Source organism: Arvicola amphibius, chromosome 1 (assembly GCF_903992535.2).
Source record: "Arvicola amphibius chromosome 1, mArvAmp1.2, whole genome shotgun sequence".
Taxonomy (NCBI): Eukaryota; Metazoa; Chordata; class Mammalia; order Rodentia; family Cricetidae; genus Arvicola; species Arvicola amphibius.
In genome coordinates, this window is record NC_052047.1 from 65,898,830 (window position 1) to 65,924,223 (window position 25,394).

Consider the following 25,394-nt stretch of genomic DNA (forward strand, 5'->3'; position numbering starts at 1 on the left):
TCCATCCTGGTGCAGCTGGAACCTACCCCACCACCCATTCCTGACATCTCGACCAAGTCTTGGTAGCAACCGAAGGCAGACAACAAATAATGAAGAGCCCAGCAAGCTTTCCTTCACCCGTGGGCTGTTTGGCAGGAAGGGGTCCCCTTAGGCAGACAGGTGCCAATAAGCCAGAAGGGCCACACCTTCCCCCCAGGCTCCTAGGAAGGGAGAATCTACTATGAGCTCATCCCAGGTCAGTATCAAGGAGACGTGGGTGGCTGCGGGATCCCCAGGCTCTGCCCTGGCCCGAACAATCCCAGTGCCCTTCTAACCTCAAAGACTGCAGGCCCCAAAGGCACAGGATCAGAGAAGCCTTAGCAGCTGGTGGTGTCCAGCAGACCTGGCTCCCACTTAGGCCCACCCGGACCTCAGACCCACCAGCAATCTCTGACCCCCATCCTCAGACACCAGCAGTCCCTATACCCCCACAGCAACTAAGACTAACCCCGAGCCGAGACCAATCCAAACAGAAAAGAGGAAAAAGGCACAACTGTTTGTTTTCCATTTTGCTAAAACACTTTACGTCTGTCTGTATAATCCAGATTAACAAAATCTGAGAGCTGCAAGAAAATAGGGTGCCAATTTCTGTACAGTCTACAAAACTCCCATCCCCAAGAGGGGACCGGGCACCACCAGGGAGGAATGTACAGGGGAGAGCGGGGTCTGTACAGTGTTCTGCAAATGCCTCAATTGCTAACAGGACAAAAGGCCCCTCAGGAAGCTGGGCTTGTTCCACCAATTCATTCACTCTAAGCCTTTCTAAGAATGTCGCCATGGTGTCAGGGGCCCAGCTCTACAGCCTACCGGACCTGCCACTCCTTGTCCCCAAGCCCCACACAGAGGGTGTGGATGGGCCTTTATGCCCCACCCCCACCCCACCCTGCACTGAAGCTAAGTCCAGGTTTCAGCTGGCCACATGAGCACTGCTAGCCACTGCCTTCCTTCCTCTGTCCCAGGCCACCCCTCAATTCAGGCTGGACCCTAAGTGGGACCTCAAAAAGGAGAGGCCAGGAGCAGTTGGTCCAGCAGTATACTCTAGTATACTCTATAGTGAGATGGCTGGACCCACCCCAACAAAAAACCAACTCCCATGCCCCAGGCAGTGCCCAGCCCTTCCCATGAGGCTTTAGGACCCTCCAGTCCCCTCAGGCATACACACTGGGGTTCAAGAGGCAGCCTGAGGCCTCACAGACCAGGAATGCACTTTGAGGGCATTCACTAAACTAGACTAGAGTCTCCTTCCATACTCCAAACTGAGACCTTCCATCTACCCGGCCACCCACCCCCATCAAATGGGGCCAGAGACCACGTGTATGCTAGCACCACACAGACGAGTGTCTGGAGGCTCAAACTACCATTTTGTCCCAGGAATTAAAGTCATGCAGAATGCTATTCTGTCTACGTAACTTATTAGAGAATGGGTTGTTCCAGGCTGGGAAAAGCTGTGGCAGGCATTGCCAACAACAGCCTGAGCTAGTTACATTCACAGGGCAGACCCCACAAACAGCATGAGTCCACAGGGCCTCGGGCGGCTGGGAGGGGGCCACCTGATCTAACAGGTGTTGGGGGAGGTGTCCCCCCACCCCCATGAAATCCCCACCATGCTGTGCAGTGGATTGCTACAGGAACCAAACCTGGGTGCCCAGCCAAATCAGCCAGAGCAAGGAGGCACGGGGACCACAGGGAAAGAGGTAAGATGATTCTGAAGCAAAGCAGGAATGGCTAGGGCCGGGTTAGGCCAGGCCCGGCCAGGCCCAGCCCCACCAGAGAGACAGGATCAGGCAGGTAGGCCCTCCAGAGGCCAGCTCAGGACAGGACAGGTGAGCTCACCAGCTCGGACCTGAGGTCCAGACTAGGCAGGGCAGCGGGGCAGGGGGCTGTGGCATGCGGCATGCTGCAGCCAGGCCATGTCCTCAGCATGCACAGGGCAAAGCAGGGCCTGGGGCCAGCTTGGCCTCCCACAGGGCAGTGGCTGGCCAGCCCAGCAGGCCACTCTTCCAGAGGCCATTGGCTGAGCCTTAGCCTGGCTGGGGGCCAGGGGTCTGCTCCGTGTGGGACTTGTTGTAGAGGTTCTGTGCTCGCCGGGCAAGGCTAGTCCTTCCCTGATGGAGGCAGGCTGGGCAGCTTTGTGGATAGTCCAGGTGGTCCACAATGCTGCTCTTCAAGGCATGACGAGCCACTCTGCTGGGCTGGGGGGGCAAGGGCCGGGGCCGCAGACAATCTACCCCACCAGAGAGTTGCCGAGGAGCAACGCCCTGTGTCCCCCAGAACCAGCCAGGTGATGCTGAAAAAGGAAAATCCAAACTAACGCCAAGGTGAGCATTGGAAAGCAGGGCCGCACTGGGCAGCGAGCAGGAGGGCAGAGGTGAACAGGGGCAGACAGGGTGGTGGGCAGGTGGTGGTAGTCACTCCTCGCGTAGCTGCAGGCGGTAGCGGTGGTAGCGGACCTGGAAGAAGAGGCGCTCGGCCAGCGAGAGGGTCATGCCAGGCAGCACGTAGTGATCAGTTGCGCCCATGTGTCTGAAGCCCAGTGACTCATAGAGCTTGTGGGCGGCCACCTTAACGGCTGTGGTGCCCAGTACCACTGCAGAGTAGTTGTGCAGCATGGCAAACTCCAGCACCCTCCGGCCCAGAGCCTTGGCAATGCCTTTGCCGCGGAAACGTGAGTCCACGGACATGCGGAGCAACTCCACCGTATTGTCCTCTTCGTGGGCCCGAGCGGCCACGATGCCCACAACATTGCCATCCAGCACGGCCACCCAGAAACAGGATCCTAGGAAGGACAGGACAGTTAGGGACATTTTGCAGGGAAGGCTGAAGAGGCTGCCCATTCCTGCTGGGCACCAAGTCAGGGTATTACAATGATGCCCAATCATCCAGGGCCCTGGCCCTCCTTTCCGCTCTTTGGAACAGCACGGGCGGCCATAATTCAGGATAAGCAGGTAAGTTGCCTCCTCCAGACCCCCTGCACAACAAAAACCTCCAATGGTCTTAGTCCAGCTGACCTGCCCAGCTTTGTATGACTGGATCCCACAACACAGGCAGACACAAACACTCAGGCCGGAGTCTGTACTGTCCTGGCCAGAATAGTAGTTGGAGGTGCCTAGGAGCCGGGCAGGCCTTGATGAAGCAAATTCCTACCCCCAGACCACCTGAAAAACCAGAGTCAAGGCCTCAGTTCCAGCTGACCTACTCAGAATCCCAGCCCCTGGCCCGCCATCCTCCTCCTCCACAATCCTTGCAGGGATAGAACTGAGTGAGAACCCAGAAGAATGTTTTAGATCTACCAGTGAGAGATCACAGACCGCCATAGACACCTCCAAGCCCCAGTGACTGGACAAGGAGCCTGATGACCAAGCCAGGTATCTCCCAGCCTCACTTCTACAAGGAGGGGAAAGGAGGGAATAAGAAGTTGGGATGGGAAGGATGCTGAAGGGCACAGGCCACCGGGAACCCAGTCACCGTCCAGAACCAGAGGTCCATGGTCAAGGAAATACCCAGAGACCTTTCTTGAAAGACAAAGGTTGAGGGACAGCAGGGGAGAGTGTCTGACTGGCCAAGAGAGTTCCCGTGCTGTGGGTGACCTGGCCTGCCCTCAAAGGGCCACACTTCCCCCAAAGGCTCCACGCCTGTAACCTGTCCCCAGCAGGCACTTCTCACCTTCACTTCTCACCTCCTGGGGGCCCGGGGGGGGGGGGTGGAGACTCAGAGCTCTGTAGCTGAGGGTGCTGCCTGCCCCACTCCAGCGCAGCAGAGAAAGCCTGCATGCCAGAGCCTCTGGGACTTCCCCCACCCGAAGGGGACCCTATGGGCCAGTCCCGCTCTTACCAACGCCCACCCACCTGAACCAGACCAGAGGTCAGGACAGCCTCCAGCACTGACCGCTGGCACTCCCCCAGGACTCGTTCCCCGTTTTCATGAGAACTCATAAATCCACACAGCCCCATTAGCTGCTGTCCAGCATTTGCTCTTGTAGGGTCCCGTAAACCCAGCAGATGTCTAAGGGTGAGCAAAGACTGCCACACTCAAACCCCTGGGGTAACTGAAGCTCAGACAGAGCACACGACAGGCACCTCTGGCGGCACCCATGACATCTACCCAAGCCCATTCCGGCCATTTCCCCCCTTCTCTTCCCAAGCAATGCCAGGCAGGTTGAGGGCCCTGCAGAGGCCAGGAAGCTACACTTGAACATGAGAAGGGCCAAGGAGAACAGCAGGCACCAAGGCCAGCTAGCTGGGTAGGAGGTTGAGGCACAAGATAGGGCAGCTGGGGAGGAGCTGGCAAAAGCGACAGCTGACAGAGCCAGAGCGGCTGCCCTTCCCTTAACAGACCCAGCTCCTGCTGGCCAGCACTACCCTCAGCCCTCACATCCCAAACATCTCCCTCTTGTGGTTCTCAAGACCTATCCTGCTTCAGGGCTTGTTTGGGGGAGAGAGCAGCCCCTCTTTCTACAGAAAGCCCTAGGTCTTCGGTAATTCCTTATGATTCACTAGAAGGTTCGCTGGTCAGGATGCCAAGGATAAGGCTGGGACCTCTTCCCACTCTGCTCCCTGGAACCTTTCCTGTCACACACAGGCTTCCTCCACCCAAGGCACTCTGGGCTGGCTCAGGATCCAGCCAGGACTTAACTCCGCAACACATATATATACACAAGGCAGGTACCAGGAAAAGGTGTCCGTCAGCAGGCACAGTGGAGCCAGGCCACCAAGGAAAGGACTGGCTCTGGCCTCCCCAGCTGACTCTGCACTTAGCTAGAGGCCTCAGTCATTCAGAACATCAGGATCCCTCAGCCAAGCCCTCTAGTACCTGAAGGGGAAGAGGGAGGGGGCGGGTAGGGCTGGAATTCCAGAACTCACCAGGTGGCTTCATGTAGTACTGCTCTATGTCAGCCATGTCCGTGTGCAGCGCACACTCCAGGTAGGCCAGAATCACCTTTCGGCTGTAGTAGTAGCGCAGGGCCAGGAGCCCGGCTGGCACCAGGCACGTCAGCAGCAGTGAGCGGGTCACAGCAAAGCAGAGGGCTGCAGGCAAGGAGGCACAGGTGAGGTGGCAGGTGCAGAGAGGACATGGGTGGGCCCCACAGCACCGGGAGTCCAAACCACCTTGGTAAATCAGTGCTTAGGGATGCGCCCCACCAGGGACTGTTTCTCTCTGTAGGAGCAGTCATGGCCGCGGTCCCTTTCTACGCTTCCTCACTTCCAAGCTCTCTGGCGTAAACACCTGCTACCTTCACAACCTGAAACAAAGGTCCACAATACAGCCAAAGCCAGGCCAGTGCTGGTCAGCCCTCGGCGCCCCAGTTTCCAAGAGGGTTCTTGCCTACTCCACCTAGCCTGGTGCTAAGTCAAACAGCTGGACAAAGACACCAGGGCACTGCCTAACCAAGCAGGTCATCCCATGCCAGGGTGTGAAGGGACGCAGTCAGAGCCATCCCTGGGCAGTTTCTGGGTCCGCTAGGCCCACGGGTCAGGCGACAAGCACCAAACCGCTTCCAGATTCATTTATGTTGTGGAGGAGGAAGAGGCACTAGAGCAAAAGTTGCCTCCCTTGAATGACCTTGGGAGAGTCGCCTCAAGCTCCTCATCCGCAGAATGGGAAGACTTAAATGTTGGGGGGGGAAGGGTGTGCTTAGGACCGCACAGGATAGCCTCCTTGTGGCCCTGGCTCTGGCGAACAGCCTCCCTGGCTCCCCGCGGAGCTGGCTGTCTTCCCGTCATAAATTAGCACTTGAGCCTCAGGCGGCCTCCCCCGCCCGCAGATTATATATAGTTGTCGCGCCGGGCCGCAGCTGCAGCGCTACCTGCCCTGTCACGCCGCCCCCACCCGGGATGCCCCGCGACGGGGAGAACGGGCACCGCGGACTGAGTTGCTGACCCAGTGCTTCCCGGTCCGCAGCGCCTGCTCTCAGCCCGCACCGGTTCCCACGCCCGGCCCAGGCGTCTTGGCCGTAAACCCGCAGCACTGCGCCGCGGGTTCGAGCGGGTCTCCTCCCCGCCGGTCCCACGGACGGACGCGGCACCCGGGCTTCCAGATGGGGACCCAGGAGAAGGCGGGGCCAAGCGCGACGGTCCCCGGAGGGGTCCGCTGGACCCGCTGGAGCCGGGCCCGGCCCGGGACTGCGGCAGACCCGCCGGTCCCCCGCCCCCCGCGGCGCACTGACCCGCCAGCAGGGCGTAGAGCAGCTGGGTGCGCGGGTGCTGCCGCAGGCCGCGGAAAGCCGTGTTGGGGATGCGCTCCAAGATGCCGTCGTAGAAGATGCGGCGCGCCGCCTCCTGTTCGGCTGCGCGGAACTCGCGGATGCACACGCCGCGCCCCTCCGGCGGCCCCGCGCCCCCCGTGCCTCCGTGGGGCTGGGGACCTGGCGCGGGTGGGGGCGCGACGGCCGGGCCGGGCGCGGCGGGTAGCGGGGGCCACATGGCTCCGCCGGCGGCGAGCAGCGCGTCCTTCTTGGCCCCCGGCAGTGCCTCATGGTCCTCCGCAGCCACGATCTTCGTCTCGCAGACCATGTCGGGAGGCCCACAATGCATGCACCCGGCCGGGCGGCGCAGCGCAGGGACGCGGGCCGGCGGCGGCGGGCAGAGCCCGGGCCCAGGGCAAGGGCGCGGCGCCCTCGGACCCGCGACAGCGGCGGCAGCAGCAGCTCAGGGGCGCAGGGCGGAGGTGGCGGGCGGCCGGGGCGCGCGCAGGGAGCTGCGCCGCATTTTGGAGAAGTATTTATAATGCAGCGGCGCCGGTGCAGTCGAGGCGCCCGGGGTCCCGCAGGGTCCTAGCGTCCACTGCATTGGCTGCCGAGGGTCACCATGTGATCTCGGGGGTGGGAGCTGACGCCGCCTCCGCGCCCGCCCGATGGCACACTTGGGCTGCGAGGCGGGCGGACCGCGGGAGCACGGTGGGGCCGGGCGACGAGAGTGCGAGAAATCGGCTAGGCCAGTGGTCCTCAGTGAGCGCGCGGGCGAGCGGCAGCGAGGATGGGGCGCTCGGAGAGGCGCTGCGTGGGGGGGCTTGAAGCTCGCCCGTAGGACAGCGAGTGATGGACGCCTCCCACCCCGCCCCTGAGCACCCGCAAAGCTGCCGCTGCGCTCGGGCCTCCGTGCCTGCAGCAACGCGTCCTCCTCCTCCGCGGCCGCTGGCAGCAGTCACGGAAGTGTCTCCATCTCCCACCCCTTTGTCTGAACGCGATGCCCGGCCGAAGTCCTCGGGAGGGGCATCGTGCTCCCCTGGCTGATGCCCTGCGAGCCTGTGGTCGGGGCCGAACGGACTGAGGCAGTGAGGACGAGGTTGAAGTGGGGTATGATACTCGCGCCTCTTGACGCAGGGCCGCACCCCACCCTACTCCTGACACCCGACCGCTCCCGGCAGCAGGCAAGCAGGATTGCTGGACCCCTCCCGGCTCGGCCCCCGCCTTCCGCGGCCCGCGCATGCGCCCCGTGGCCTTGGTGCAGGTGCAGCGGGGGCTAGCCTCTGAACCGCGTCTCGTGGTCCCCAAGAGCAAGACGTGCAGACGCAGCAGACTAAGCACGCATGAGGTGGGATCTAGTATCGAGGTTGGGGAGCGCGTAGTGGCATATTCTCTTTCCTGGGTCACAGGGTTGGGCACCCCCCAAAGCCGAATTCGCTCACATGATCGCGGAGACCCTGACGTCTTTCAGGCTGAGAACCCTCGTCTCCGTCGTACCGCACCAGAGTTAGAGCCAGCAAAGTGGCTGAGATCACTTAGATTCTGGAGGGGTCTGGCCCGCAACCAGAACCTGGGAGCAGGGTGTGGAGAATCCACCACCCAGGGTCCTCAGCACAAGAGTGCTGGGGAGGAGAGGGACAGGCTAAGGAGGATTTCCCTCAGTGGGTTTATATCTGGGTCCTGACTGTGACCTTCCAGAGCCCTGAAGCTAAGTCTAGAAATTTCATAGGAACTCACTGATGGTACCTGAACAGGCTGAGACCCCTGACCAGCCACACTGGCCTCTTCTGGGTCCTGAGTTTGGCTGGGTGGTGTGCAGGAACTGTGCCGGCCTGTGAGGGGGTTCAGGCACGGTGGAGGTGGGTGCTGGGAGAAGAGGAGACTGGGCATCGAGGAGAAATTAGGTGAAGCCAAGTAGGTCTGACTTAAGACCCTAGGCTTGAGGGTCACTGGGGACGCTGAAGCCTTAGAGGTAACAAAATAGTCTAGCCTCTGTAGGGACTCATCCCAAACCTCGAACCGAGCTTCTCCTTTGTTGTTCTACACCGCCAGGCCAAGGGGCCAAGGCTCGCTCGCATCAACGCGACCTTGATAGCCCTTCCTGTTCAGCAGAGGTCCCGTCCGCTGGTCGGCCTGACTACGCCCTTCGGTGCTCCAATCCTCCTTTAACCATGTGCACACTCCATCCCCGGTGGCCATGGTGGAGGCCTGCGCTGCCACCAACTAGAACACATCCTAACCGTCTGGAAGTGTAGAGGGGCCAGGATTGGGGTCCAGCCATTTAGAAGGGCTTGGAGACCCAAAGACTTTGGGTTGCACAGACAGCGGGGCAGTCAGTGGCCCTCGTTAGCCTGGTTTCTCCTCTCTGTCGTGGGGCGCCCTCTGCCGGTGTCCCTTAGGGCATTCCCGGGTGGCATCAAGGCATTTCTGATAAAGACCCAGCCTGGAGCCACTACCTCTCCTGAACTCCCTACACACTCCCCTGCCTGGGTCTCCAGGAAGACTCTGGAGACACAAACTGACTTCCTCACGCCCTGCTGCTGAATAATCCTGCCAGGAGCCCAGAAGCGCCTGCCTACAGCTAGACAGGGTTGAAGACCTCTGCCCAAATTTCAGAGACAGAAGTGGGGGCGGGCATCCTGAGCCCCTACACCTCAACATTCGCGGGTAGGGATGTTTCCTTAATTGGGCCACCCTCCACCGAGGGTGTGTCCTCTAATGATGTTGGGGACAGATAACTTATCCTTGCCTGGCATGGCTACCCCAGGGTCTATGTGGGGAGAGGATGAGCCAGGCAGTGGAAAGACACACAGCCCCGGTAGTCCTGGAAAATGGCCCTGGAATAAGCTGCTGAGGACTGGGGGGAGGACAGAAGCCTTAAGAGAGTAGAAGAAAAAAAAAAACAGAAGAAAAACAAGCCCAAGCCCAGCATGCCACTAACAGATGTCACCAAATGGGAATTCTGCGATAATGTCTCGAGGTCAGAGGTCCTGGAGTCCCAGACTCAACCTGCCTAGCACGCTGACTGTAAAACGGGCTCCACACAACCTCAGGGGTGGCCTCTTAGGAAAGCCAGCCCAGAACTCACCTCTCCAGAGCCACATGGCATCACTGCAGCAGCCAAGTGAACATACTTAGACAACCATACCTACCCCGCCAAGCATCCTTCTAAATGTAGACTGAGAGTCTCCACACTGTGTTGAGCCTGGCCAATTCAATCACACTCAGCCATGCGCTAGGGTGAGGGCATATGCTAATCTAAACGGGGCAGTGGGTGGCACCTGCCTCTAATCCCAGCATTCAGGAGGCAGAGGCAGGTGGATCTCTCTCTCTGTGAGTACAAGGCCAGCCTGGTCTACAGAACAAGTTACAGGGCAGCCAAGGCTACACAGATAAGCCCTGTCTCAAAAAAACAAACAAAACAAAGGAGAAAAAGAAAATAGTCTAGTATCCTTTATGAGCCAACTCTACCAAAAGGAGGGGGAGGCAGGTATAGTGGCTCCCAGCACTTGAGAGGTGAAGAGAGAAAGATCAGGAGTTTGAGGGTGTCCTTAACTACCCAACAAGGAGGTGAACAGCCAGAGCAACATGAGGCCCTGCCCCCCCCAAGAAAAGGAGGGGTGATAAGGGCTGAATTGTGAAGCAGGTCACAGAAGCCAAGAGGGTAGCTTAGGACAGCAACAGTGCATGCAAAGCCTTTGAGGGGGGTGACATTACAGATGGAATATGTCAACAGAATTATTTGCAGACAGAGTTTCCTTCCTGAACACCTTTCTACACAGGCCACAAAGAATGGAAAGCCTGAAACCTAGAAAGGGGTGACTCTGCCAGAAGAGGTGTTATAACCGGTGACTTGGGTCGCAGAAGCTAGCTAGGGAGTAGCAAGAAAATGGAGGCCAGTAAAGCTGGATCAGGTGGGGTCATTTGTCACTTGCACTGGAACCGGGAACCTCGGCGTGTTTATTAGGTACAGCACAGGGGTAGTGAGTCCCTGTCGGAGCTGTCTGCAGGTCGTAAGTTTCAGGCTGCAGCTGCTAGGCTTACACACGTCCACGAATCATTATCAACACTCACACACAAACTCCACACATTCACTCCGGACTGCCTCCCGAGAGGGCAGCCAGCGTGGGGATGCACAACTGTCTGGGATCAGGAACAGAAATCCAGGCAAATACAAGATGTCCTGTGCCCATGCCTTGGGCTCAGTGCTGGACATAAGCAGGCAACAAGGGTCAGTTAGTCCAACACTAAATCCAGGAGAATGAAAGGTATCTTAAAGAAAATGCATGCTATGTGCTTGGCCATATGCTGAGCTATGTTTAGTCATTCCAAATGCCATATTGAGCCAATGACAAACAGGAAAGCTGCACGCACCGGAGCTCCAAGACAGTGCAAAGGCCATTGGCCTTATGAAAGTCTAAAGTTGCCAGATGTCTGTGCTGTTGACCCCTCCATCTCTGCTCCTTCTCAGAAACCCAAGACAAGCTCACTCACGGACTATCTTTGCTCAAGATCACCAGTGCCCAACAATGCCAAATCTGTTGGTAGTCTTGCTATTTGCTAACCTCAGCAGCGTGAGGTCCCCTTCTTCCCGCTTTATGGCGGCTCCTCCTACTCTGAGCTCCCTCACCGTATTTGTCTTCTCTGCTCCTCTCTCCGTCCACACTCAGGCACAGGGAACTCAACCTTCTTTCCCTGGTGCTTGTCCAGCTATAGCCTTACAGCTGCAGTGACCTGCCCCATCCCAAATCCTCCCGGCTGTTTTCTTCTCATTCACTCTTTTCTTTTTTGGGACAGGGTTTTCCTGTGTAGCCCTGGCTGTCCTCTATGTAGACCAAGCTGACCTTAAACCCAGAGATCTGCCTACCTCTCCCTCCAGAGTGCCAGGACTAAGGTTGTGTGTCATGTGTCACTATGCCCGACTTCTGTTTTCAAGTCATCTGGAATCCAGCCACTCTGTCCAGCTGTTCTCCATGGTGGGTGCGGCCATTTCCCCAAGGGCCCGTATTGGCTTCCACAGTCATATAGAGGTTCTAGCAACCATAAGCGCCCTGTTCACACAGACCTAGATTCTGCTGGCTCAAAACCGTGAAGGCCAGAGAGAGATCTCAGTGGCTAAAAGCGCCTGCAAGGCAAGCCTACCAAACCGAGTTCAATCCCTGGAACCCACAGTGGAAGGAGACAGCTAACTCCCCAATTGTCTTCTGTGCCCATGCATGTGTGTATGTGCATTTTAAAGATACCACAAAGCTCCCAGGATACTCACCTGCCAAGCTGCCTCTACTCTTCCCTTCCCTTGCTTCCTGCAGCCCCCAGACTCCTGAAGGACAGGCTAGATCATGCCTATCAACATCCAGACCCCTCCATCCCACCTTCCTGGCCGATACCCCTACTTGGTCCCATAGGCATGTCCCCAAAGGGGACCCTACACCATCCTTTCTTGGCTATTTGTATCAAGGGCTAATAGCCTCCATAAAATACAGGACAGTTAATCTTGAATTTAGGGTAAACAATAGTTTTAGTGTAAGTACATCCCACAAACGTTGTATAAAGGGTACTTAAAAAAAGTGTTTATCTGACTTGCTAAATCTGGCAACCTGCACCTAGAACAAGGTTACACTTCTGGCCTCTGCTACAACTAGGAATGGCCAGGGGTGAGAGCAACCAATGGGACAGAGTATACTTCTACCTCCTCTGCTCAGGGAGAACCCAGAGACCCGGTTGGTGCAGCACCCCTGGACTGTGGTCTCAGCTCTCCTCCAACACCCTCCATGGAGGGGTGGGGTGCTAATCAAGGAACCAACACCCAGATAAACCAGTGCTGTGCCTAGGGTGAGGCAGTCACTCAGCCTCAGTCCAAGGGTGGGGGAAGAACCTTTGGTGGCACACACCTTTAATCCCAGTACTCAGGAGGCAGAGGCAGGCAAATCTCTGTGTGTTCAAGGCTGGCCTGGTCTACAGAGCGAGTTCCAGGACAGGCTCCAAAGCTACAGAGAAACCCTCAGAAAAACAAAACAAACAAAACAACCTTTGCACAAAGTTTGCAATAAAAGTAGAGAGCTATACTCACTTTGCCTGATCTTTGCCTGCTAAGCATTTAGCGTGCGTGTGCAGATTTAAGAGGGGCCACTAACTCCCATCCAGAAGTCCTTGGTACCCAGGGGCCAAGTGCAAGTGTGAAGATGGACCCATCCCAGCGCCCACTCCTGGAAAGGGCGTTTACCCACTGCCTGCTGCCCACTGCTGCTCCCTTCTCCAGAAGCCCCGGGTTAGGGACCTAGAGCTCAGCTTCCAGAGAGCCATGCCCACCGTAGTACAGAGCCTGGGGAACTGGAGGGGGGGATTATCAAGATCCCCTGGCCTGCAAACAAGGGCGGGCTGGCTGGCACAGGCCTGAGAAGTCTCACTCACTACAGTGACAATGTCAGTAGGGCCCTTGGCACAGGTGCTGCTGGGGGACAGTGCCCTACCACCTGTGACAGGGAAACCAAGACCCAGAGAGGGTTACAACAGGGCAATATGAGTGGCTCTGATGGCCAGAGCAGGGACACGGGACACAGGTATGCTAGCAGGCATTTATTGACAGGGAACATCACTGGCCGAGGATCTTCAGCGTCCAGCCGGCCAGCAGGCACACAGAGCCCGGCGCTCAGCCTGCAGCAGAAGGGTCTCCGTCTGCAAAGGAACCAGAAGCATGAGGGTTGGACAGAGTTCTTAATGGACACCTACCCGGGCCTTCCTGGCTTCTTCACTTTCACCCTCGTACCCTGCTGGGGCTTCAGACCTCCTCATCTTGCCCCTTAGGTGCCTTATCACCCCCATTCCCTTCAGAGCAGCTGTCGATGCTGGGGTCCCTCCTTACACCCATCCCCACTCCAGTCTTCAACTCACACCCATCACCCAAAGCTCCTCCATCATGCACCCCCTCTTCACAATCCACAAGAGTAGAGGCCTCACTGGAAAGTGGGGAGAGACCCCAGCGTTGGGACTGTGCCCCTGACTATCCCGAAAGGGCTAGCCCAGAAAGGGCCTTTCCTTCCTCCTACTTCCAAGAATTTTCTTTACAGAAGTCAACTCCCTTCACCCAACCCGTGAGGACCTAAGACTCCAGGACACACACCCAGATCTCTGGTCCTACCTAGCTTTCCATTCCTCACACTCCATATCCTCTATGCCCAGCCTCAGTTTCTTCTTCCTACTCTGGGCTCCTTTCTCACGGGAGATCCGAGTTTAGTACACAGCCATGGAATACACACACTCTCTACCACAAGTCCACAGAGTGCCCTGAGGCCTCGGCGGAGGTTAGACAGAGCGCTGGGCGTGGGGGCGTTTCCAGGTGAGATCTGCTCCCAGATCCCTAGAGTGGCTATGTCTTGGGATGCTTACAAGCCAAAGCCAGCCCTCCCTGGCTTTGTGTACTCACCCGCGCGTCCAGGCTGTAGGCCGTTTTCCGTAAGTCCTGAAGGGCGCGCTGCATGAATTCAAACGCGTGGCAATCCACACACGGACGGCCTGCAGGGTCGGGGGTCAGCATCACGTGAGGGTGGACACACCGAGCCCCTGCCAGGTCCCAGCCGAGCCCCCAGCGGCGTACCAATCCCTGTAGCCGGCCCTCCAGTTCCCACCCAAGAAGTGACCCGCGCAGGAAACAAAGACGCCTCCCGCACGCCCCCTCCTCCGGCACCTACTCTGCGCAGGGACAGCGCTCCCGGCGGCTGACTCGGCGCGGGCGCCTAGCAGTGCCAGGCTCAGCAGCAACAGCAACAGCAGCAAAGTCGGCGGCGACAGCAAGAACCTGGGCGCGGGGGCCATGGCCGAGGAGGGAGCCCGGGGCCGCCCTGCAGCGAGCAGCGCAGTCAGTGACGCCGCGCACCAGGCTGCACCCGATCGGGTCCACGGGCGATGACACCGGCCCCGCCCACCCCCGGCTCGCGACCCACAGCCCAGTCCCACTCACGTGTCCTGCGAACTCGGGTACGCTTAGCCCGGTCCCACCCTTCCCCGGGCCTCGCGGACCCCACCTCGCTCTTACCGCGGTTCACAGAACCGCGAACAGCAGCGCGGGCGACTCGGAAAGGAGGACGGAGGACGCAACGCGACCCGCACGCGCGCGCATGCGCCTAAGTCGACCCCACCCGGGTCCCGGACGTCGTCGTCAGGGAAACACCGCGGCCGCGCGCGCCTGGCGCAGGCTGCTTCCACTCTGCGCGAAGCTTATTAGCGCAGGAGCGCAGCGGAGGACACGGGAACCGGGTAGCAGGGCGCCTACCGCGACCTCCCCATTATGGCCGCAGGCTCCGTGCTGGTCGCCGACGAATTTGATTTCCCGCTTTCCGGGACCCACGCGTGTGGGAGACTAGCGTGGGAACCAGTCCAGAGCCGGCCAGGAACCGCACACCCAGGCTAAGGGAGTGTCCTGACTGGAGCTTTGGCGCCTCACGATGGGTGCAGGCAAGCCTGCAGTCAGGAAAGAGCCACGCCACAGTGTTTTGTCACTGTAGTGCCCTGCGCGGCGTCGTCACGGTGTCGAGGAGAGGAGCTCGCCTTCCCTCGGAAAGCAAGGCTCTAGTTAGACTTGCATCTTGTGGGATTGGGCCCAAGTGAGCACTGTGGTGGGGTGGAGACCCCTTCCACTCCGTTTCATTCCAGGATCTAAGCTGACCATGACCAGTAGCCACGCTGGAGGGTCCAAGAGAGCCATTTCCTTCTCGCCCAAGCTCAGTACACACACTCTTCAGAAAACGCGCGGAGATTTCTATTCAAACCACGCAAAAGTGACCCCAAAGGTCACCGGTAACAGAAAGGAACTGTGCCCTTAAAGAAAAGCCTAGTTTGTTCTAAGCCAGGTGAATGGCCAAGGCTGGTAATGCAGATGCCGGACAAATTGGTGCCGCATCTGGCAGGCGGGATCTCTTCTATAAATGTTATCTGGTGGCTCTAGTTTTATAGTTGGGGGACACTGGTGATACATTCTGAGAAATATATTAGTCACCGGGATGCCAAGTCAGACAGTCAAGTTAGAGTAACTATCAGAGGACTTAAGTAAGCCTGAGGTCATTTTGGCTCTCGGGCTCCCCAGTCACCACGGGACCCCATGACCGTTGCAGTCATCGAGAGCAGTTAGCTGAGACAGTATCCTCAGAGACCTTCAGTTCACACAAACCTGTCTGCTCCTCTCTTTTCTCTCTGGCTCTGACTCCTGTCTGTCCTCACCTTGCCCACCTCACCCCCACTTCATCTGCCTCCTCGGGGCCAGCAACCAACAATCCTTCTTTACCCCCGTAGTTTTGATGTTGATTGGGTCCCTGTGCTTCTGGCTCATCTTTCTCCAAAGGCTGTGGTGAGCAGAGAAGACATGCCCCAGCCTTTGCACACCTGCACTTGAAGAACAGTGACCTACACAGTGCTAAGCAGTCCTGCCAGCAGCCTCCCAGCAGTTCCTCGGGCTGGCTATGTGGCTGAGTTCCTCTACGGACAGCCACTCAGGAAAAGTCAATATAACGCTAAAGCAAGTTGGGACACACTTAGATTCAGCTTAGATATGAGACATAAATGCTTTTGAGTTCTTGATATTTAGGTGTGAGTTGGGAGCTTTGGAGGTTATACTGTAATCGGCATCTTAGGTTAAACATTAAGTTTTTAAAAAGCGTTTTGCCAGCAAAGGGCACTTGCCAAGTATGTGCTCATCCCTAGGGACACACTTGCTCCCACAAGGACACACCTCCTCATCCTTCCATACAGTTCATCAATGGAGGACTAAGCATGCCGGTACATGAGCCTTATGGGGCCATTTTCATTCAAATCACCACTCCTTGCCTATCCACTCGTTTTTGGAAACCTGGATTGCTTCTCACTATCACTGCTGTGAGCCGTTACTATGATGGAAGCACTTCTTTTTTTTTGGTTTTTCGAGACAGGGTAAGAAATTTTTTTTAAAAAAAGATATTTATTTATTTATTTATTATGTATACAGTGTTCTGTCTGCATGTGTGTCTACAAACCAGAAGAGGGCACCAGATCTCATTACAGATGGTTGTGAGCCACCATGTGGTTGCTGGGTATTGAACTCAGGACCTCTGTAAGAATAGTCAGTGCTCTTAACCTCTGAGCCATTTCTCCAGCCCCTGGAAGAACTTTTCAAATCACTCTCTGCTCCTCCACCTCTGTCCATGCCCTCTGTGTGGTGGTGTGGATATAGGGTGTCTTTCAGGGACAGCCCCAGCATGTCAGGCTGGGAAATAAACCACAAAGAGGTGAGGATGAAACTCAGTTCAGATTGACTTTGTCAACCAGGATCAAGTATTCTAGAGAATCTGATGCCAGCGGGTTTATTGTCAGTGTAAAAGGTTTCCTGATGTAATACAATCCCCAATGGCCAAGGAATCATAATTACATCAAAGCTGAACTCGGGGTACATGCCATTTCTTCCAAGAAGACGGGTTCTGGAGATAGGCTACCCGGACTAGCTTAATGGCCTAAGGATCTGTTCTGGTCTCAGTCATACAAAGAGCCTAGAGGTCATTTGGGCGATTAGCTTGGGGGAGCCTCTGGCTACATAGATCAAGTAAGGGCCTTGAGACTATTGGGTACAGTCAGACTTTCCTTCAGGCCACCAGCTTACAACACAGAGACTCATTATTCTGAACACTTAGTTTAGGCTTTTTCCCAGCTAGCTCATAACTTAAATTAACCTGTTTCTGTTAATCTACATTCTGCCACACTGAGGGCCAAGGCCAGAGTATAGGAGTTTGGCGGCCATAAATGTCATCCCATGGCCTCTATCTTTTCCAACTCCCCTCATCTTTTTCATTTGTTTTCGGACAGAGTCTCACTATGTAGTCCTGACTGGCCTGGAACTTATGCCCGCCTCTGCCTCTCCAAGGACAAGATAAAGGCCTGTACCCCAATGCCCAGATCCCCTCACATTTTATGGAGTAAGCTGACAGTTGTGTCCAGTAGCTCTCGAGGCCTGTAGGTTGCGGGTGGTGGGATTTGTAGCAGAGACAGTTTGGCCTTCGGGATGTTTGCCAGTATCTAGGACATGCAGGAATGTCTTGGAACCTCTAGGGACTGAGTGTAGGTGAGGGCCACCTACTTAAAGGTACCCGTAGTGTGGTGTCCTGGGAGCAAAGAGATACAGGTGTAGTGACTTCAGGAAGCTGCCCTATCAGCTATGCCTGCCTGGCTGCAGGATGTGGTGTGTGAATCTGGGAAGCATGCTACCTATGGTACCACAGGGAGCTCTGGAAATGGGTCCTGTCTGAAAAGTAAAGCCTAGCAGCCTCCCTCACTCAGAAAGGCTTCTACCTCTCAGGCTGGGTAAGATTTGGAACATCTGCTCTGGAGACCTTTGCGAAGCCAGACCAACTACTGCATACTTGCTTTGGGCTCTGTTAGGGACTGCTACCCTGGATTTTGAACATACTGTTCAGGTGCCCACTCACGTGTGCATGTGCACACACATAAGCTCACACACACACACACACACACACACACACACCACCTTGCCCCAGCTCTGTCTCGGGATCTTGTCCCACAACCTCTCCAGATCAGCTTTCCTGAAGGGTTCTGGTATGTCTGTGGGAATTACCTGGAATCAAGATTTGGCAGGAATTGGGGGCTGGACAGATGGCTCGGTTGTTAAGAGCATTTGTTGCTCTTCCAGAGGACCCAGGTTCAATTCCCAGCATCCACATGGCAGCTCACACCCGTCTGTGACTCCAGTTCTAGGGGATCCAATGTCTTCTTCTGGCCCCTGTGGGCACCAACCTGCACATAGTTTACAAACGTACATGTAGGTAAAACACCTAAATACATAAAATAATCCTAAACACAATTTAAAAACTTTTTTAAAAAGATTTGACGGGTTTGGTGAGACATACCTTTAATTCCCACACTTAGGAGGCAGAGACAGGAAGATTTCTATGAATTCCAGGCTGGCCTGTCTGGCATAGAGAGGTCCAGGTCAGGGCTACATGGTGAACACCTGTCTCAAAAAAAATTTTTTTCCAGGTTGAGGCTAAAACGGGTAGAGTAGGGTAGGGAACAGGGATTCATGCATTGGCTCCTAGCAGACAATAGGGAAGGGAAGGGAAATGAGAGCTCGGGTGGGGACTTCTGGCCTAAAAATCCCTGTGGCAAATCCCAGGTATCTGATGTCTCCACTGTCACTCCCTGCACTGAATGGAATTGGGAGCATAAGGAGTAAATGCAGCCTCTTCCCACCCACACCGACATGCCCAGAGGCATGTCTTCTTGATGTTGGGGCAAAAGAAACCTCTGATGGTTTCATGGCAAACACCCATTTGGTTTGTAGCTGTGACCAAATCATGACCACGGAGTAGTCAAGAAAAAGTGAAATACTTACCAAAATTAAATCAAGACCAGAAAAGCAGACCTATAACTGCTGAAGAAATAGAAACAGTCATCAAAAGTCTCCCAACCAAAAAAAAGAAAAGCCTAGGACCAGATGGTTTCAGCTCAGAATTCTACAAGACTTTCAAAGAAGAACTGATACCAATACTCCTCAAATTATTCCACACAATAGAAAGAGAAGGAACATTGCCAAACTCTTTTTATGAGGCTACAATTACCCTGATACCCAAACCACAGAAAGACATTACTAAGAAAGAGAATTACAGACCAATTTCACTCATGAAAATTGATGTAAAAATACTAAATAAAATACCAGCAAATCGAATCCAAGAACACATCAGAACCATCATCCAACATGACCAAGTCAGCTTCATCCCAGAGATGCAGGGATGGTTCAACATATAAATTTCTGTCAATGTAATCCACCATATAAACAAGCTGAAAAATAAAAACCACATGATCATCTCGTTAGATGCCAAAAAAGCATTTGACAAAATACAACATCCCTTCATGATAAAGGTCTTGGAGAGAGCAGGGATACAAGGAATATACCTAAACATAATAAAGACAATATACAGCAAGCCAATAGCCAACATCAAACTAAATGGAGAGAAACTCCCAGCGATTCCACTGAACTCAGGAACAAGACAAGGTTGTCATTCATTCTCTCCATATATATTCAATATAGTTCTTGAGGTTCTACCTAGAGCAATAAGGCACCAAAAGGAGATCAAGGGGATACAAATTGGAAAAGAAGAAGTCAAACTCTCATTGTTTGCTGATGATATAATAGTTTACATAAGTGATCCCAAAAATTCTACCAAAGAACTTCTACAACTCTTAAACACTTTCAGTAATGTAGCAGGATACAAGATTAATTTTAAAAAAAATCAGTAGCCCTCCTGTGCACAGATGATAAAAGGGCTGGGGGAGAAATCAGAGAATCAACACCCTTCACAATAGCCACAAATAGCATAAAATATCTTGGAGTAACTCTGGCCAAACAAATGAAAGACTTGTATGACAAGAGCTTTAAATCTTTGAAGAAAGAAATTCAAGAAGACACCAGAAAGTGGAAAGATCTCCCATGCTCTTGGGTAAGCAGAATTAACATAGTAAAAATGGCAATCTTACCAAAAGCAATCTACAGATTCAATGCAATGCCCATCAAAATCCCAGCAAAATTCTTCAAAGACCTCAAAAGAACAGTACTCAACTTCATATGGAAAAGCAAAAAACCCAGGATAGCCAAAACACTCCTGTACAATAAAAGAACTTCTGGAGGCATCACAATCCCTGACTTCAAACTCTACTACAGAGCTACAGTACTGAAAACAGCCTGGTACTGGCATAAGAACAGACAGGAGGACCAATGGAACCGAATAGAAGACCTGGATATCAGTCTACATATCTTCGAACACCTGGTTTTTGATAAAGAAGCAAAATATATCAAATGGAAAAAAGAAAGCATATTTTAACAAGTGGTGCTGGCATAACTGGATATCAACATGCAGAAGAATGAAAATAGACCCATATCTATCACCATGCACAAAACTCAAGTCCAAATGGATCAAAGACCTCAACATAAAGCCAGCCACACTGAACACATTGGCATAGGGAACCACTTCCTAAATATAGTCCCAACAGCACAGACACTGAGAGAAACAATTAGTAAATGGGACCTCCTGAAACGGAAAAGCTTCTGTAAAGCAAAGAACCCGGTCAACAAGACAAAACAACAGCCTACAGAATGAGAAAAGATCTTTACTAAACCCACATCAGACAGAATTCTGATCTCCAAAATATACAAAGAACTCAAGAAATTGGTCACCAAAAGAACACATAATCCAATAAAAAAAATGGAATACAGACCTAAACGGAGAACTCTCAACAGAGGAATCTAAAATGGCTGAAAGACACTTTAGGAAATGTTCAACATCCTTAGCCGTCAGAGAAATGCAAATCAAAACAACTCTGAGTGAAAGGCACGGATAAATCCAGACCCCTTTAGCAGGAAGAGAAGAGCCAAAAATCTAGGATTAGCCAGTTCAGTGACTCTGTTTCAGGAACTAGCTGAAGATAAAGTTAGATTATAATCTTGAGAACAATCTTGAGAAGCAGGGAGTTACCCCTTTGTGATGATCACTGGTATTTTCGGAATTTTCCAATGACGCCCTCCCTACCCCCTTTAGATTACTGGGTTGTGGTTTCTTCCTTTAAGTACCCCTTCTCCCAGCTACTCAAGGTCGAACTCCTCCCTGGCTTAGGTTATGAGTCTCGGCCCCAGCGCTGGTACCTGTCAATAAACCTCAGGTGCATGGACGGTCTCTCGTGAGTTACTGGAGGGGGGGTGTTATCCCAAGACTTGAGTGAGAATCTCCCAACACCAGGGGTCTTTCATGAGATTCCATCTTACACCTGTAAGAATGGCCAAGATCAAAAACACTGATGACAACTTATGCTGGAGAGGTTGTGGGAAAAAGGGAACACTTCTGCATTGCTGGTGGAAATGCAAACTGGTACAACCCCTTTGGATGTCAGTGTGGCAATTTCTCAAAAAATTAGGAAACAGCCTTCCTCAAGACCCAGTAATCCCACTTTTGGGTATATATCCAAAGGACACTCAATTGTAACACAAGGACATGTGTTCAACTATGTTCATGGCAACTTTGTCATAGTCAGAACCTGGAAACAACCTAAATGCCCCTCGATCGAAGAATGGATAAGGAAAATTGGTACATTTACACAATGGAGTACTACACTGCAGAAAAGAATAACGACAGCTTTAATTTTGCAGGAAAATGGATGGAGCTAGAAAACATTATTTTGAGTGAGGTAACCCAGACACAGAAAGACAATTATCACATGTACTCACTCATAAGTGGTTTTTAAACATAAAGCAAAGAAAGCCAGCCTACAAACCACAATCCCAGAGAACTTAGACAACAATGCGGACACTAAGAGAGACTTACATAGATCTAATCTACATGGGAAGTAGAAAAAGACAGATCTTCTGAGTAAATTGGGAACATGGGAACCTTGAAGGAGGGTTAAAGGTGGGAGAGGAGAGGCAGGGAGGGGAGCAGAGAAAAATATAGAGCTCAATAAAAATCAACAAAAATTATTTTAAATAAGGAAAAGCAAAAGTGAAATCGCAGGCATATTAGTGATGGACCCAGAACAGTTCCACTTCCAAACATGAGGCAAAGCATCCCCCCTCACCCTGCAGGCAACAGGGCCATCTGAGACCTGGGGTCTAAGAGATAACTGTCCTGGGCCATGAGCAGTGTGCAGAAGAACTAGACATACCAGGAACAGGACCCCACAGGAAGCGAGAGAGGGCTGGCTTTCAAGGGACTGTGCCAAGAGGTTTGTAAAAGGGAGAGAAAGGGAAAACATCAAGAAATGGTAAACCTAAGATTAGACAACATGAGAAAGGACCCAGTATAGTTGTTACACTCCCAACACTCAGAAGGCTGAAGAAGGACAATCAAGGCCGGCCTAAGATAACAGGAGACCTTGTCTTAAACAAGCAAGGAAACACGACTAAGTTTGAAACAAAACCAAATAGGAATTCTAGGGCAAAAGAACACAGTCCCGCTGTACAGTGGTGGTGATGGCGCACGCCTTTAATCCCAGCACTCAGGAGGCAGAGGCAGGCGGATCTCTGTGAGTTCAAGGCCAGGCTGGTCTACAGAGCAAGTTCCAGTGCTGTGGAATATTCCTTTACACTGTATGGAGATGTGTCACTGTGGTTGGTTTAATAAAGAGCTGAACGGCCATTAGCTAGGCAGGAAGAGGTTAGGTGGGACTTCTGGGGACAGAGAGCTCTGGGAAGAAGAAAGGAGGAGTCGTAAGCCTGATGCTGGGAGAACAAGACAGGCAGAGGAGAGATAAGAGCCACGAGTCATGTGGCAACAAATAGATGAGGAAAAATTGGTTAATATAAGTTATAAGAGCTAGTGGGACAAGCCTAAGCTATAGACTGAACTTTCATAATTAATAATAAGTCTCTGTGTCACCTTTTGGAGCTGGCAGACCAAAGAACTACATTCAAGGACAGCCAAGGCTATACAGAGAAACACTGTCTTTTAAAAAAGGAAAAAATACACAGTCCCAAAGTCCAGCAGATGGGCTGGGGACGGCAGTGGAGGGCCAAACAGAGGAGGGGCTAGTTAATAATCTGGACAAATAGAAGAAACAGAAGGCAGTCCCACCCCCACTCCTGCATACCTTCAGAGAAGACCGTGGGTCTTCATGCTGTGTGTGAGGCTGAGCTTAACTTCTTCACCAACTGGGTCATCACTGGGCTTTGCCAGCAGCTGGCCATGAGGAAGGTGGAAAGGCCACTGTGGCCGACACAGGAAAAAGAGCCTGGTGTGCCTCCTCCCCAGAGCTGAGGCTAACCCGGCAGAGTCTGGGCCTCCGGTGCTGCAGTCAGTGGGGACTGCTTTCAGCAGCAGCCAGAACCGAGCTGGAGGTGACCCTGCTGAGCGCCAGTCCCTCTTGTAGTTATTGTTCTTCATCCTTTACTCTTTTGGGGAGACCACTGTCCAGTTCCCAAAAAGATGTGCAGAGGCTTATTCTTACTTAAGAATGCCCGGTCTTGCTGGGCGGTGGTGGCACATGCCTTTAATCCCAGTACTCGGGAGGCAGAGGCAGGCGGATCTCTGTGAGTTCGAGACCAGCCTGGTCTACAAGAGCTAGTTCCAGGACAGGCCCTAAAGCTGCAGAGAAACCCTTCCTCGAAAAACCAAAAAAAAAAAAAAAAAAAAAAAAAAAAAAAAAAAAAAAAAAAAGAATGCCCGGTCTTAGCTTGGTTTGTTTCTAGACATTTCTCTTTTTAAATTTATTTAATATTATTTTTATGTGCTTTGGTGTGAGGGTGTCAGGTACCCTGGAACTGGAATTACAGGCAGTTGTGAGCTGTCATGTGGGTGCTGGGAATTGAACCTGGGTCCTCTGGAAGAGCAGCTGGTACTCTCAATCACTGAGCCATCTCTGCAGTCCCTAGCCAGCGTTTTTTAACTTAAATTATCCCATCTATCTTTTGCCTCTGGGCTTTTATCTTTCTCTATTTCTGTATACATTCCCTTGTTTCTTTCTCCATGGCTTGTCGTGTAGCTGGGTGGCTGGCCCCTGAAGTCTATATTTAATGTTTATTTATTGCTATAAAAAGGAGGTCAGTGTCCCATGGCCACAGTTTCAGCCGAACTCTGGCTGTGGTCTCAGCTAGGTGATAAGCCTTTTTTGTGCTCCGTGGTGATTTTTTTTTTCTGGAATAAAGTTTGCTTCTGATTTTATAGACTTTGGTGGTCTGTCCCCATCATTGCTCAAACCCGCATCCAAAACTCCCAAATAATCAACACGTAAACACCTTTCTTATAAATGCCCAGCCTTAACTTGGCTTCTTTCTAGCCAGCTTTTCTTAGTTTAAATTATTCCACCTACCTTTTGCCTCTGGGCTTTTCCTTTTCTTCCTTCTGAGTATCTTACTTTCACTCTGACTCCCTGGCTGACTAGGTGGCTGGGCGGCTGGTGTCCTCCTCTCCTCCTTTTCTTGATCCTCGATCTTTCCTCCCAGATTTTTCCTTCTATTTATTCTCTCTGCCTGCCTATCCTTTCTCCTGCCTTATTATTGGGCATTCAGCTCTTTATTAGACCAATCAGGTGTTTTAGGCAGGCAAAGTAACCCAGCTTCACAGAGTGAACAAATGCAACATAAAAGAATGCCACACATCTTTGCATCATTAAACATATGTCCCACAGCATAAACAATTGTAACACATCTTAAAGTAATATTCCACAACACTCTGTCAAGTTTTTCCACAGAAGATGGGGCTTTTCACGAGGGCCAAGCCCCCTCAGTGAGTCCTAAGTTCACCCTCACAGCCCAGGAGGCAGTGTCTGTATCCTTTCTGCTCTCTGTGGTTTGGTATGTTTGGGAGTGGGTAGTAGGAGGATGGGTCCTTATCTAGAACTTTAGAGATCAGAAGGGCTCAGAGTTATCTCCTGAATGTACTTCTCCAAGAAGGGCACCTAAAGGCATTTCCTTCTGGCTATCAGATTGTTCGCAGTTTTCTGCTGGGACTGTGAAAGCCAAGGGGAGGAAAGACTGAGCCACAGCTTGCTCTTGAATTCAGGTTTGCCCTGGATGAAAACATCACAGGCTGTGGAGCGGCTGAAGTTTAGTACCTGAGATAAATAGTGAGCACCCAGGGCTTAGCAGAGACACTGAAATACAGACTGTGTGCCTCACAGGTCCCTGGAATAGCACACTGGATGCCAGCCACATGGACATCAGTGGAGGAGAGAAGGGAGGAACAAACTGTGTGGCTGGACATGGTCACTGTGGCATATCTGCATAGTTCACGTGGGGCATGGAACAAAGTTGTACAGCGTACATATCTGGATCAGCTACACCGAGGAATTAAAGTAAGTTAAATCACTAGGGTAACTGAGCCCTGCTCAACAAACATTAAACTTAACATTTAAAATGGATTCAAAAAAGCTAAGAAGATGTTTCATTAAATAAAGTGCTTGCCATGCGAACCTAAGAACAAGGGTTTGATGTCTAGCTCCTTATAACACCCTGGGTGGAGCAGTGTGTGCCTGCCATCCCAGGACTGGCATATGAATACAGGACTTGGGGCACACTGACTAGCATAGTCCAACTTAATAAAGGAGCTCCAAGGTAAAGCAGTTCGCTACCTGGTACCCCTCCAAATAGAGTGCATAAGCAATAAAGACGGCTGAGAGTCATTCTCAGGCCAGCACAGCTGCCTGGTGTCTGGTCCAA

The 25,394-nt window shown here is 52.9% G+C and overlaps 2 protein-coding genes across 3 annotated transcripts; both read right to left on the minus strand.

Annotated features, from left to right (window-relative positions):
- Window positions 1-2,447: 2,447 nt before the first annotated feature.
- Nat8l (N-acetyltransferase 8 like) lies at window positions 2,448-6,569 on the minus strand. The gene is made up of 3 exons (XM_038317740.1): window positions 6,203-6,569; window positions 4,899-5,063; window positions 2,448-2,815 (listed from the first exon to the last, which is right to left on the minus strand). Exons 1-3 carry the CDS (start codon window positions 6,567-6,569, stop codon window positions 2,448-2,450), a joined length of 900 nt encoding a protein of 299 aa, XP_038173668.1.
- Window positions 6,570-12,783: 6,214 nt separating this feature from the next.
- Window positions 12,784-14,335, minus strand: C1H4orf48 (chromosome 1 C4orf48 homolog). 2 transcript variants are annotated; one of them, XM_038317102.1, is made up of 4 exons: window positions 14,253-14,335; window positions 13,909-14,058; window positions 13,644-13,732; window positions 12,784-12,895 (listed from the first exon to the last, which is right to left on the minus strand). In XM_038317102.1, the coding sequence occupies exons 2-4, from the start codon at window positions 14,030-14,032 to the stop codon at window positions 12,830-12,832; spliced, it is 279 nt and encodes a 92-aa protein (XP_038173030.1). In that variant the 5' UTR covers window positions 14,033-14,058; window positions 14,253-14,335; the 3' UTR covers window positions 12,784-12,829. The 2 variants fall into 2 exon arrangements, with proteins under 2 accessions (XP_038173030.1, XP_038173036.1); XM_038317108.1 differs by having other exon boundaries at window positions 14,178-14,299.
- Between the last annotated feature and the right edge of the window lie 11,059 nt (window positions 14,336-25,394).